Genomic DNA, 14,060 nt, shown 5'->3' on the forward strand with positions numbered 1-14,060 from the left:
CGGCTAATTTTTATATTTTTAGTAGAGATGGGGTTTCATCAAGTTGGCCAGGCTGGTTTCGAACTCCTGACCTCAGGTGATCTGCCCGCCTCAGCCTCCCAAAGTGCTAGGATTACAGGTGTGAGCCACCGCGCCTTTTCAAAACCATGGTTTTGGTTTTTTGAGACACGGCATTATATTTCAGCACCCAAATTTGTCATCAAACAACTAATCTGCAGCTAGGAGGCTCATCTGTCAAATGTCCAGCACAAGAGGCACAGGTCTGGTGCCCGGGCAGGCGTCAGCCACAGCTTCTGCTGCTCCAGGCCACGGGCCACAGGGAACCCAGGGAGAGCTGGGGCAACAGCACAAACAGCCCCCGCAAAGTGCTTAAGGGTCTGTCCTAGTGCAGAGGACAGGAGCCAGGACTAACAGCCTAGCTCTCCCCGGAAGCCCACAGGGAGCCGGCACATCAGGGGTCCAGGCTGAAGGCTGGAGGGGATGGGGCGCGCTCAATGGGGCGCCTCACTTTCGTAGTACTCGAAGCACTTGGCGGGAGCACTGCTGCTCCACGTGTAGTCAGACGGCTTCTTCCCGCGGTTGTCCCGGGCGTAGATGTTGCTGCCAAACTCGATAAGCATCTCGATGAGGTCAACATTCTTGACCTTGGCCGCGTGGTGAAGGGCCGTCTCATGAAGCTTTGCCGCATTCACGTTGGCCCCTGGAGGTCAAGAGTGCAGAAGAGATTTCACCAAGAAGAGAACTTGAAGTCAGGGGGACAATCACGTCCATTTCGTTGCACAGCACGGTGGCAGAAGCAATCCTGACTCTACCATAGCTTTCAAAAATGTTTTTCAACATCCAAAAGCTGGAATTACTTATTGTCCCCCCCATGAGAAGAGAGACAAAGGTAGGCAGCAATAATAAAGAACTGGAAATAGAACCGAAAAGAAGAAAAATGAAATGAAAAACGTCCTGAGTTAAACAACCATTCTAATGCCCTATCAATCTGCCTTCAGGGGTCCTGAGATTTCTGGAAGCTCAAACCAGAGCCACTCAAGCACTCCCGCCTGGCCTCCAGCACAGACACACACTGCTTCTTCCTCTTGTGGGCGCAGGACAGAGGCTCCAGAAATACTGGTTGAGTGAAAGAATGAATGTTCCTTAACAATGCATATTCTTTTACAAAAGGAAAACAGATAATGTACCCAAAACAGTAGGCAATTCAGAGAAGAGAGTAAGCTCTGCACTCCTCAGCTTTCTCACGATAAGAGCAGACATTCATCAAGCTGATTAAAAGTAAAAGTAAAAAAAATTTTTTTTTTTTTAAAAAGAGCAGACATTCAGAAAGATGCAAAGAATTAGTAGCTAAATTTGGCTGGTTTTGGTTTTTTTGGGGTGTTTGTTTGTTTGTTTTGAGACAGTCTCACTCTGTCACCCAGGCTGGAGTGCAGTGACATGATCTCGGCTCACTGCAACCTCTGCCTCCAGGGTTCAAGCGATTCTCCTGCCTCAGCCTCCCGAGTTGCTGGGATTACAAGTGTGCCACCATGCCCAGCTAATTTTTCTATTTTTTGTAGAGACGGGGTTTCACCATGTTGGCCAGGTTGGTCTCGAACTCCCGGCTACAGGCATTAGCCACCACACCTGGTCAAATATGGCATTTTTCAATGCACTAAAAAAAGATTTTGATAAAAATATGATTTTTGTAACACATCATTCTTAGGGCACAGCCATCACTAATCCAATACAATGGAATCTCCCAGGGCTTCAGAATTCTTTTGAAAGAAAATGCCATTTTATTCGAAGTCTGTTCCTCAAGTAACAAAGGAGGTTATAACAGAAAACAAATAAAAGAGAAGTATTTTAAAGAAGCCAAGCAAATCACCCAGCATCAGTAAAATAATCCACCAAATGATAGATTCAAACCACAAACATAAAGTATTATCAAAAGTGGGATTTGAAAACAATCAGACCACTAGCATGTCATCACTTACCGACAGTTTCAGAGGGTCAAAAGAGGAGTTGAGAGGTAGAACGCTATTATATTTTCTAGTTCCTCTGCTCAAAAAATATCTGAAAAATCCTGCTTTCTGCTTTAAAATATTTTAATCCCCTAAAAGCACATAAGAACCATGCTCATAACAGCATTCGTGGAGGGATCCTAAGAATGCCCCAGCCCTCCAAAGTGGTGACATAAGTCAAGAAAGTTCTTTCCACTTCCCACAGCCAAAACTCAGAAGTCAGGACAGCAAAAGGATCTCTCAACTAGGAAAAATGCTAAATCACCTAGGTCCTGAATTTGGCAGAAATGTACTACAAAAAATAATATTTAAAAGCAATAGATTAAAGAAATACTTCCCCACAATTCAACCTCTCTTTCACATAAGGGGTTTTCCTCCAGTATAATGTTGCAATCATAATACGAAGTAAATTTTAACACTAAACATACGCTTGTAATGAAAAACAAATTGTACCATCCACAGAATCTAAAGTTCAAGTTTCTCTCGTGTCATTAATTCTGGCAATATTCTTGCCAATTGGGAGAGAAAGAGATGGTCTCTATTTTAACAAAGGAAGAAAAACAGAGAAAGAGGCCCAAGGGAGGCACAGCTACTCTCTCACGATCAGGGAGAAAACCATGGCTGGAAAGAGCTCTAAAAATCACGCTCCCTGCCGCGCTCCACAGACGAGGCCTGGGCTGGGGCTCTTGCAGAGAGGCGGCCTTCCCAATGTACATCTTTTCAAAATGTGTGTTTGACATCATTTGATTGGGTGGAAGGGAAAGAAGGTGAATAAGGAAGGAAATGAAAATGTGAATAAGGGATTGAAAGGAAACACCAGGCCAGGGGTGCAGGCAGCAACATGGATGGATCCTGAAAGTATAGCACTGAGTGAGCCAAGAAGAGAGTCAGAGATGAAACCTGATCAGCTATGTCCATTAAAAATATATGCCTTAGCCAGGCGCAGGGCTCACGCCTGTAATCTCAGCACTTTGGGAAGCTGAGGCGAGCAGATCTCTTGGGCCCAGGAAATTGAGACCAGCCTGAGTAACATAGTGAGACCCTCGCTCTACAAAAAAATTTAAAAATTATCCGGGCGTGATGGCACACACCTGTGGTCCCACCTACTGTGGAGGCTGAGGTAGGAGGATCACTTGAGCCCGGGAGGTTGAGGCTGCAGCAAGCCATGATTGTACCACTGCACTCCAGCCTGGATGACCGAGTGAGGCCCATAGTGAGAGAGAAAACATATACAGGTACTCGTTGGAGGAAAACAGGGCCAGACGCGGTGGCTCATGCCTGTAATCCCAGCATTTTGGGAGCCTCGGGCGGGCAGATCACCTGAGGTCAGGAGTTCAAGACCAGCCTAGCCAATATGGTGAAAGCTCATCTCTACTAAAAAGCCAAAAATTACCTGGGCGTGGTGGTGCACATCTCTAATCCCAGCTACTCAGGAGGCTGAGGCACGAGAATCTCTTGACCCAGGGAGATGGAGGCTGCAGTGAGCAGAGACCACACCAATGCACTCCAGCCTGGGTGACAGAACGAGACTCCGTCTCGGAAAAAAAAGAAAGAAAGAAGAGAACAGATACAGAGGAAAGAAGGAAGAGAGAAAGAGGGTAGGAGAGGAAAAGAAAGTAACTTTGTGTGAAGCAAGGATGGAAACATACCTTGAACTGAGAGGCAAGAGAAAGACTGAGGCAGAGACAGGGAGAGACAAAGACAAAGACGGGGAGCCAGGAAACAACTAGGCAATTAAAAGCTCTGAACTTCATGCTTCAGAGAAAAGGGGTCAACACAGGCTCATTACCAAAATCCTGCTTTCAACACAAAATAGGATTAAAGTGGATTCAGAGAACCCGTGGCCAGTGATGTGAAGGGACCATCTAAGACCTTAGCACGCCAAGACTGGCGCAATCCTGGAACATAAACACAAATAGCTCAATAGGTGCTTGTTGCAACAAGAGAAATTAAAAAAAAACAATTAAATTTAAAAAATTATAATTTAAAACTTTTTAAAAAATTAAACAACAATTAAAAAAAAATTTTTTTTAATTGTGCCAGGGCCAGTTCTAAGAACAAAGGTGGAAGCACGACCGTCCTCAGGGAGCCGCTTCTGAACACTCCTGGCAGAGTTCAATATTCACTGTCAGCAATCAGATTAAAAATTACTTCACCATCATAACCTGACTTTCACCCTCCCCAGCCCTCCTCCTTTACAAATACAATCTGGTTCCTGGACTCGCCTCACCGCCTGCAAAGAACAAGAACAACGATCTCTACGTCCCCCGCGGGGTGCAACGTGGCTGCCTCACAGCTCAGCTCTCAAACTGCGCACGAAAGCACCTGCACTCATGTGGGCCCCGACTGGTTCAATCCCTCTCCCCTCTCCACAGTAACTGGTTCAAATGACCCAGGCTTGAGCCGATCAGAATTTGGCAAAGTTTGGGCAAAGGGATCGGGGAGGGGTGCAGGAAAAGGGAATTTCCACTCTTCTGTTTTTCTAGAGACACGGTCCCTGGCTTTCCTTTGGTTTCCCGAGGGATCTGTGACCTGACCCCAAAAGTTCAGAATCACTACTTTTTAAAAATCTGTTTGTGAGGACGTAGGGGATGCTGTTGTTTCTCTCTTCTCTGTATGTTTGAAATTTTCCACAATGAAAAAATGGTTTCTAAGAAAAAGATGATGATCCATCTGCTCTCACAAGGGGTACTAGAGAAGACCACCAGAGAGTAGGATGGGAATCAGGAATCCCGCATGGAGCTGATGGCTGGACGCTACCCACAGCATCGAGCCAACACCAACAGTCACTGTGGGGAGGCTTCCCCAAGAAAGCCGCGTTCACCTCTAACTCCCCAGGGGCATGCAAACTCCTGGGGAGAGCTGTGGGAACCCCGCTTTAGGGCGACGGTGGGCATCACAGCTGCCCCTTCCTTTCCAGCCCCCACCCCGGACTGTGCTGCCACCTGGTAATGTGGTGGGGGCAGGAGCAGACCTGACTTCAGCTCCAATGTAGGTCCCGCCTGGTCCAATCCCTCTCCCGTGACCACAGTAATTGGTTCTAATGACCCAGGCTTCAGCCCATCAGAATTTGGCAAAGTTTGGGCAAAGGGACTGGGGAGGGGTGTGTGAAAAGGGATTTTCCACTCCTCTGAAAGAGTCTCCAGAAGGCTTAAAACAGGAAAGGTCTGGCGTGTAGGCCTGAAGCCACTGCAGCCCCGTGACCTTGCTCAGGGAAGCCGGAGGCTTAGGATGAAGCCAACACTGAGGAAAGCAGAATCGCAACGTTCAAAGAAACTGAGGCCTGGGTGACACCACAGAACCTCCGGTCCAGCCGCCCCTAAACGTGCTCTGCATCTCAGCCCTGAAGTCACCTGAACTAGAAATGCCCACCATTGTTTACCAGTGGAAGTGGCTTCCTGTTACTCACAAAGGCGTCCAACTGACATGAGGTCCTAACTGATACAGAAAGGATGTTTGCTTTAAACACTAAGTTGATCCCTTTCCCTACAACCACACCAAACAGAACTAAAGTAAAAATGGAACTCATGTGTACTGAGCTCATAAAGGCTTGATATGAATGCACTGCCCTGTGTTCATAGAAACGGATCCAGCTGCCAGAGGAGCAGCTCGGCTGGAAATGCTTAGGCCTGCTTCCAATGGAGATACTTTTAAGACCGTGTATAAAAAATTAAAAGTACCCCAACAACTATTCCTACACAAAATGAATCTTTTCCACTAAAAAGACTTAAAAGTGGCACATGAAAGTGAATAAGATTCTCCAATAAAAAACTATATATAACTAACCTCAAATGGCTGTCATCAGACGGAATTCATGATCTTCCTGTTCCTGAACAGGTTTGTTCTTGTTGTTAAGAGAAGGGGTCTTGCTATGTTTCCCAGGCTGGCTCAAACTCCCGGGCTCAAGCAATCCTCCCGCCTCAGCCTCCCAAAGTGCTGAGACTATAGCTGTGAGCCACAGTGCCCAGCCATCCTAAACAGTTTTGTTTTTATCCTACACCACACCCCGAATTTGGATAAGACGATGAAACTAAAATTTTCCCTCAACAAAACATTTAAGTTGGGTTGATGAAAAACCCTGTACCAACAGTCACTTTGGCTAAAACTTTTGGTATACACAGGTCCTGAGCCTAATCCTCGATTGGCTGGTCTTTTTGGTTTTGATTTTTTTTTCCCTCTTTGGGAATCTCTCTCGATCCTGAGTCTTTTCGAACACCCGACAATGGCCTGGATTCCAAATGCTCCATATTCTCCTAAACGCTGCCGACTCCACTTCCCATTACATCCCCTTCTCTCTTGGATTCAGGCAGCAACCTCACCAGGCAGCTGTGGGGACAGTGGCCTGTGATCTCTAGAAATAATCACTGGCATCTGTTGAGTACCTACTAGGACACACCAGGCACCGGGGAAACATCCCCAGTTCTCCCAGCGACCTGCAGCATAGATTCTTCCAGTGTTACAGATATGTAAACTGAGGCCCGAGGTCTCAGCTGGCAAGTAAGAGAGCCAGCCTCCAACCCTGGTCCCTCTGACTCCTCTACCCAGCTGTCTGCTAGGCACAGTAAATACCTGTTCAGGTAAACACCCGTGCAAGTAAACACCTGCTCAGGTGAACAGCCTTGCAAGTATATACCCATTCAGGCAAACTTCTCAGATAAATCCGTAAATACTCACTCTGCAGGTAAACACCCACTCAGGTAAACAGCCGCTCAGGTAAACACCCACTCAGGCAAACACCCACTCAGGTAAACACCCACGCGGCAAACACCCACTCGGGCAAACACCCACGCAGGCAAACACCTACGCGGGCAAACAACCACTCCGGTAAACACCCACGCAGGCAAACATCCACTCGGGCAAACACCCACTCGGGTAAACACCCACGCAGGTAAACACCCACGCAGGTAAACACCCACTCAGGCAAACACCCACTCAGACAAACACCCACTCAGGTAAACACCCACGCAGGCAAACTCCCACTTAGGCAAACACCCACGCAGGTAAACACTCACGCAGCTAAACACCCACGCAGGTAAACACCCACTCACCTGCATTGAGCAGCACTTTGACACAGTCCAGGTGCTCCCGGGCACAGGCAACGTGCAGGGGGGTCCCAAAATGGCAATCGTGTGCTTCCAGATTGGCCCCGACGTCAATAAGAAGCCTCACACATTCGGAACTCCCTTAAGATAAATGGAAAAGGGGGGACAATGTCCTTGAATACGGACACTGGAGACAACAAGCACACAGATGCGGCAGCTGCAGCAGCCTCCATCCCTGGTGCAGGGCGGAGAAGCCAAGCAGGCCTGCGTCCCAACCTAGGGAGGAGTTCACGACCCCACGGCCCTCAGGAAGCCAGGACAGGGCTCTGCGCCCCGCTGAGGAGGCGAGGGCTCAAGGCAGTGGGAGAAACGGGCCTGGCCGGCCTCTTGCTGTGAGAACAGAAGACACGGGGCACCACCTAGAATGGGTCAGGGAAAACTCTCCCGCTGCCCCGCTGCGCTGTGTCTACCTGCGGCCGTCGGCACTGAGCCCAGCCTCCCAGGAAACCCCCCAGACTTTCTAAGGCAGGTTATCCTCCTGTGCCCCACAGCAGCCGCCTCTCCTGCCTCTTTTTTTTTTTTATTTTTTTATTTTTTCAGACAAAGTCTCATTCTGTTGCCCAGGATGGAATGCAGTGGTGCGATCTCAGCTCACTACAAGCTCCATCTCCCGGGTTAAAGCAATTCACCCACCTCAGCCTCCCAAATAGCTGGAATTACAGGCGTGCACCACCACGCCCGACTAATTTTTTTGTATTTTTAGTAGAGACGGGGTTTCACCATGTTGGCCAGGCTAGTCTCAAACTCCTGACCTCAGGTGATCCGCCCACCTCAGCCTCCCAAAGTGCTGGGATTACCAAGGGCATGAGCCACAGCACCCGGCCTCTCCTGTCTCTGAAGTGGCCCCTCTTCCTGGGTCTGTAACGCGGATTTGGAGCACAGTTCCAGGCCCCCCATCCTCCCGCCCCTGCACATTCCGTCTAGGCTCCAACCTTTCCCTTCACTCAGTTACCTCTTCACTGTTGGCAGCTCCCTGATTTTCCCCACCAGCCTCACACCCAGCCCCAGCCCCAGCCCCAGAGCCATGTGCTGGCCGCCAGCCGGTGTCTCCTACTTTAGAACCCTCTCCCTTTCCTGGGGTCCTTGCTCCCGACTCAAACCTGACTCATTTCTGACCTCTTGAGCCTCCCCTTCATACCAAATCCTATGGATTCCTTCCCCAAACCTACTAAATGAACCCATCCCACTCCACCCGCCTACTCTGAGCACTGGGCACCTTGATCCCAGCAATGGTCCCCAACTCATCCCCCTGCTTCCAGGAGACCCCAACCACCACTGCCATCTCCGTGTATCTGCACATGGAGGGGCCTAAATGAACCTTCCCCAAATTCTGTTTTCCTGACCGTCGACATCTGCTCAGAAACCTTCAAGAGCTCCCTGGAGCTGCCCCATGGCCTGCAGACGTGGAAAGACCTACGAGCAGGAATCAGGGGTGAGCCACATGCAGCCGTGGCCCTGCCAGCACCGTGGAAAGGTACATACCCCATACCCTGCACCCCAGATGTGCATCCAAAGACAAAGGCCATGCTGGCCGGTCAAGATATAAGCCACAGTTTGCAACCTCTGCTCGAAAGAGTAGAATCCAAACTCCTTAGTCTGTCATTTAAACATCTTCCTACCAGCTGGTCTCACCCTAAATTCCAGTCCTCTCTCCTCCACTGGGAGCTTCTGATGCAGTAAGATAGGACAAGGAATGTTCCCCATGCTCGGGGTGCTCTTTTGTCTTCCCAGCATCTGCAATCTGCCCGTCCTTGGGGGGCAGCTGAAGTCCCATCTGCTCCCTGAGCCTGCAGGACCAGCACTGTTTTGAGAGCACCACGCACAGCCTCCCGGCCCAGGCTGTTGGGACACGTTTCTCTGTCATCTCCCATCTCAATCAGGGGCCTGCAGAGCAAACTATAGCAAAGCCCAGGTGAGCCTCTGCAGAGTCCCCCAGGCCCTGCTGCTAACGTGGAGAGGCCCGAGGGACCCTGGCTTGGACACAGAATCCTACCATAGAGTCACCCGCCCCAGCCCTGGACAAAGACCTCGAGGAGGGAAAGCTTAAATCTCAGCAGCTGAGCCACCAAGAGCCAGAAACAGACTCAGAACTCCTTCACCAGCCAAGGGCTCCCAATTCTGTCTACTCTGCTTCCTTTCCTAAGTCCCTTTAATCCCAGGAAGGAGGAAACTTCCAGAGCCCAGCTGGGCCAGCCCAGCCGTCTGCCAACTCACCGCTCATGCAGGCCTCGTGCAGGGGGGACGCTGTGTACAGGGGAGGGTTGACCTTGGCCCCGTAGGACAGCAAGAGCTTCACACACTCGATGCTGCCCGAGGCACAGGCATCGCAGAGCGGGGTGCTGCCGTCGATGTTGCGAGCATCCACCTCATGAGAGGAAGAAACAAGTGTCAAAGGGCAGAGAAATGCCACACAACCCGCTTTCCCATCCCGGTGCAGGTTCATCTTTGCTAAGATGCTTCTTAGAAGCACCGATTTGCTTTGCTATTGTGTGCTAGGCAAGGACACTGAAAGAGATAGCACGTGGCTGGGGAGCACCGACGGCCTCCTGAGTAGAGAAGTCATCTCGTTCAGGATTCTTCTCTCTCAAGGCAGGATAAGCTCAGCAGCCCCCTCGCCACCCCCGCCCCAAACACCTCCTAAGCACAGAGCAGGACAGGGGAACCCTAGGGTGCAAGCTGGGAAAGGCAGGCTTTAAAAATGAGTTTTAAAAACTCTAACCTCAGCTAGGCACAGTGGCTCACACCTGTAACCCCAGCACTTTGGAAGGCGAGGAGGGAGAGTCACTTGAGCTCAGGAGTTCGAGACCAGCCTGGGCAACGTGGCAAAACCCTGTCTCTGCAAAAAATACAAAAATTAGCTGGGTGTGGTGGCATGCACCTATAGTCCCAGCTACCCGGGAGGCTGAGGTGGAAGGATCACTTGAGTCAAGAAGGACGAGGTTACAGTGAGCTATGATCATGCCACTGCACTCCAGCCTAGGTGACAGAGTAAGACCTTGTCTCAAAAAAAAAAACAAAACACACACACACACACACACACACACTCACACAAAACTCTAACCTCAATGGAAGGAATGCCTGAGACAGCTTACCATGCCTCCCCTAGTGAGAAAGTCAGAGGCCAGGAAAAAGGCAACTCCCCAAATTGGCAAATTTTATTTAGCATTTGTCCAAATTCAAATTCTATTTGGGTACACACTGAAATGGGTTCCATTCCAAGCTTTTGGGAAGAGTATAACAGTACACCGTCTTCTCTTCTTCCCCACCCCTTGAACTCTGAGACCAGGTCCCTGTGTCCCTTATACATTGGCCAGGGGTGTGCAGGGCCAGTGTTTGCCAGCTCGGGAGAGCTGGCTGCCAATGTGCCAGGAATTCTGCTGACCAGAAACCCCCAGTGGCTTAATACTAGCTAGGGTGGGAACATTTACACCAGGGAAAGCAGCAACACAGTTTTGTTTTTGTTCCTTTTTTCAGAGAGCTGGCTGGCCAGCATCCCACTGAGTTATCCTAAAGCCGGAAGCCTGCTCTTTGGGCCCAAGTGGCAGCTCTGCACCCAGGCCTGGCCGCCCCTGAGAGAGCCTGTATCTAGGCTGCGGCCAGCCTGCTGGCTCCTGCCCACCACAGGGCTGGCACTCCACCATCAATTTGCTCAGGCTGCCCTGTCCTCCACCACCGTGACCTCCTAGGTCACGAGCACTTCTCAGCCATGGGCTTCCTGGTACCTCTCTGCAGTGGACACGGTGCAGCCCCCACCCTCCCATCTTTCCCAAGTTCTCCCAAGTCAACCTTCTCCATTCTGGCAGCTGCAGCCAGTCTGGGGGTCTGCCCCACAGTGCCTCTCACCTGGGCCCCAGCCGCCAGCAGCAGCTGCACGCACCGCGCCTGGCCCTGCAGACTGGCCGCGTGCAGGGGCGTGATGGAGTCCACGGTGACCTGGTTCACGCAGGCGCCACTCTCGATCAGCTGTTGCAGCTGCAGGCTCTCACCCCGCTGGGCTGCCTCGTGCACAGGGGTCCGCTCTACCCAGGAACCTGGAAAGGAAGGAGACCTCACGCTAAGACCCTGCCACTTCCATCCAGGACAAATGAGCACACGTAAGACTCCAGGGCCGCTGATGCCACCAAGGCACCATCCGTGATCATGCAATTGTCCCAGCACTTCTACAAAGATCCCTGAGCCACCCCCACTGCCTGAAGGCTGGAGTCCAAGCTCCTGGGCAAGGCCTACAAGGGGCTCCGTCCTGTGGACCCCGCTCACCTCCACGGTCCACCTCCCACCCCTGCCCCTGCATACACCCGTTCTGCAGGCACAGGTGCTCACCACTCCCCTGCAGTTCCACATCCTTCTCTGCTGACACGCCCACCTTTGCCCCCCTGCCAATTGTCCACTCTGCAATTTCCTGGTGAAACGTTTACATCCTCCAGGTGGGCCCAGGTAAAACAACTTCTCTGGGAAACACTTCCCACAATGCTCACGCACACACGCTCAGACCCCTGCATTTACAGTGTCTCCTGCACTCGAGTGCCTTGAGAATCCATGTTTTAATTATTCCGCTTTAGTGGCTTCCTCAGGCTTGTCTATATACAAGGTCATGTCATCTGCAAACAAAGATCGTTTAACTTCTTCCTGTCTAATGTGGATGCCATTTATTTATTTATTTATTTATGAGACGGAGTCTCACTCTGTCACCCAGGCTGGAGTGCAATGGTGTGATCTCAGCTCACTGCAACCTCTGCCTCCCGGGTTCAAGCAATTCTCCTGCCTCAGCCTCCCAAGTAGCTGGGATTACAGGCACACACTATCACACCCAGCTAATTTTTCTATTTTCAGTAGAGATGGGGTTTCACCATACTGGCCAGGATGGTCTCAAACTCCTGAACTCAGGTGATTCACCCGCCTCAGCCTCTCAAAGTGCTGGGATTACAGGTGTAAGCCACCACGCCCAGCCCTTTTATTTCTTTTTCTTGTTGAATTGCTCTGGCTAGGACTTGCAGTGCAATGTGGAACAAAAGGGGTGACAGCCAACATCCTTGTCTTGTTTCTAGTCTCGGGGGAGAGCATTTAGTCATTCACCTTTAAGGATGATGTTAACTGGGTTTTCTTTTTTCCTTTTTTTTTTGTCTCAGTCAGTCATAGCGGTCCTATTTCCCATACAGCATCCAACACAACTCTAGCTAAGCAGAGGTGAGGGAGAGTCTGCGAAGAGGCCTCCAAGCTTCCACACTCTGCTCACTCCCAAGAAGGAGCTCCAGGGGAAGGCTGTCTCCCATCCTTCTCTGGATACTGCCTGGATGTGAACTTGGACCTGCTGAGCCATCTGGCTACCTGCCTGAAGACAGGACCTACAAGAATGGCAAAGCCGGGAAAGGGCTGGAACCTGGAGGACGAGTCAAGGACCATCAGGTGCCTGGAGCCAAGCCAATGGCCGGGCTTAGTCATGTTTCTTTATTGTCTAAACCAGGTGCAGACAAAAGCTTGCTAACTGGTACAGACCGTAAACTCCCCAGATGCAGAAACCACGCACCTGTTTTCTCAGCACCCATCTCAGACACAGAGGAGTCTTCCAGACACTTTAAAATGTCATAAATGACAACAGTGCTGGATGAAAGCTGATGACATATCCTTATTGTCAACTCTCCATCTTCAAGCAGACAAGATCACATCACACCCTCTTCTCAATCAACAGTTTCCTCTTACTATTCTGACATGTCCCTGAAAAACCTTCCTATCACCTGGATCTTCCCCAGATCTTACTTTTACAAAGTGCATCTGGGCTAGGCGCGGTGGCACGTGACTGTAATCCCAGCTACTCGGGAGGCTGAGGCAGCAGAATCGCTTGAACCCAGGAGGCGGAGGTTGCAGTGAGCCGAGATCGCGCCATTGCATTCCAGCCTGGGCAACCGAGCAAGACTCCGTCTCAAGAAAAAAAAAAAAGTCTGTAGCAGTGAAACAGCAAAAGAACTAACATTTTTGTTTGAGGGGACATTATCCATTCTTACACAGAGGCTAGGATAATTTTAGAGCATTGAGATAATATGCAAAAAGAGCAATCGTGTGGTTTTGAAATTAACTCTGGGATTAAAAGGAAAGCATGTAAACAACTAGTTATGTTTTGTTAAAGATTTATAGGAGCACTGCGACCTGATCAAGGACAAAGATGTTCCCAACCTCCTAGGATCCTCACTGGTGCCCAGATGTCACTGGTCCTTGGTTACCTCTTGATCCCAACAGCCTCTTTTTCCCACTGCCCTTAACATAATTAAGAACCCAAAACCTGTACTGACTTAGATGGCACTTTAGACACTTGTCTACCATGTTCCTGGTTTGCTGGCTCTCCAAATAAACCTGCCACCAACTCTTGTCTTTCGTGTTTGGCTTTTGGGCAGTAAGCAGCCAAATCTGGGTTCAGTTACAACTAGACATAAAATTTTTAAAAGAAAATCTAATTTTATTTCTCTGTATCACCAGTCTACAAAGGAAATGCAACTTACTTCTAGTGAATCACATCAGCTGCTGTAGTCTTACCAGCAGCAATTAAGGGCAAAAATTAGCAGCAGACATGATGAGAAAAAAAGAAAAAAGAAACTTCCATGCATCAAAGGGCACAATCAGAGTGAAATGGCAACCCACAGAATGGGAGAAAATATTTGCAAGTCATATATCTGATAAGGGGTTAGTCCAGAATATATAAAGAACTCCTGCAACTCAAAAACAAAAAAAACAAATAACCAGGTTTAAAAATGGGCAAACGAGTTGAACAGACATTTCTCTAAACAGGATACACACGGCCACAAACATTAAAAAAAAAGGTATTCAATGTCACTAATCGTTAAAGAAATGCAAATCAAAACCACAATGAAATACTACCTCACACCTGTTAGGATTATCAAAAAAACCAAATACGTGTTGGCAAGAATGTGGAGAAAGTGGTACTCTTGTGCATTGATGATGGGAA

The 14,060-nt window shown here is 49.6% G+C and overlaps 1 protein-coding gene across 18 annotated transcripts in view; it reads right to left on the reverse strand.

Annotated features, from left to right (window-relative positions):
* Positions 1–14,060, reverse strand: part of ASB13 (ankyrin repeat and SOCS box containing 13) — a 63,242-nt gene that overhangs the window by 39,921 nt on the left and 9,261 nt on the right. For all 18 annotated transcript variants that reach the window (XR_010127388.1, XR_010127385.1, XR_010127374.1 and 15 more), the window contains exons 2-5: positions 10,949–11,136; positions 9,320–9,470; positions 7,052–7,186; positions 509–700 (exon numbers count right to left, since the gene is read on the reverse strand). Coding sequence is in view for 1 of the 18 variants with exons in the window: in XM_063669503.1 (XP_063525573.1) it covers positions 509–700; positions 7,052–7,186; positions 9,320–9,470; positions 10,949–11,136 (666 nt within the window). In the remaining 17 variants the exon portion in view is untranslated. The remainder of the gene's footprint in view (positions 1–508; positions 701–7,051; positions 7,187–9,319; positions 9,471–10,948; positions 11,137–14,060) is intronic.

The sequence above is a fragment of the Pongo pygmaeus genome, chromosome 8 (genome assembly GCF_028885625.2).
Source record: "Pongo pygmaeus isolate AG05252 chromosome 8, NHGRI_mPonPyg2-v2.0_pri, whole genome shotgun sequence".
NCBI lineage: Eukaryota > Metazoa > Chordata > Mammalia > Primates > Hominidae > Pongo > Pongo pygmaeus.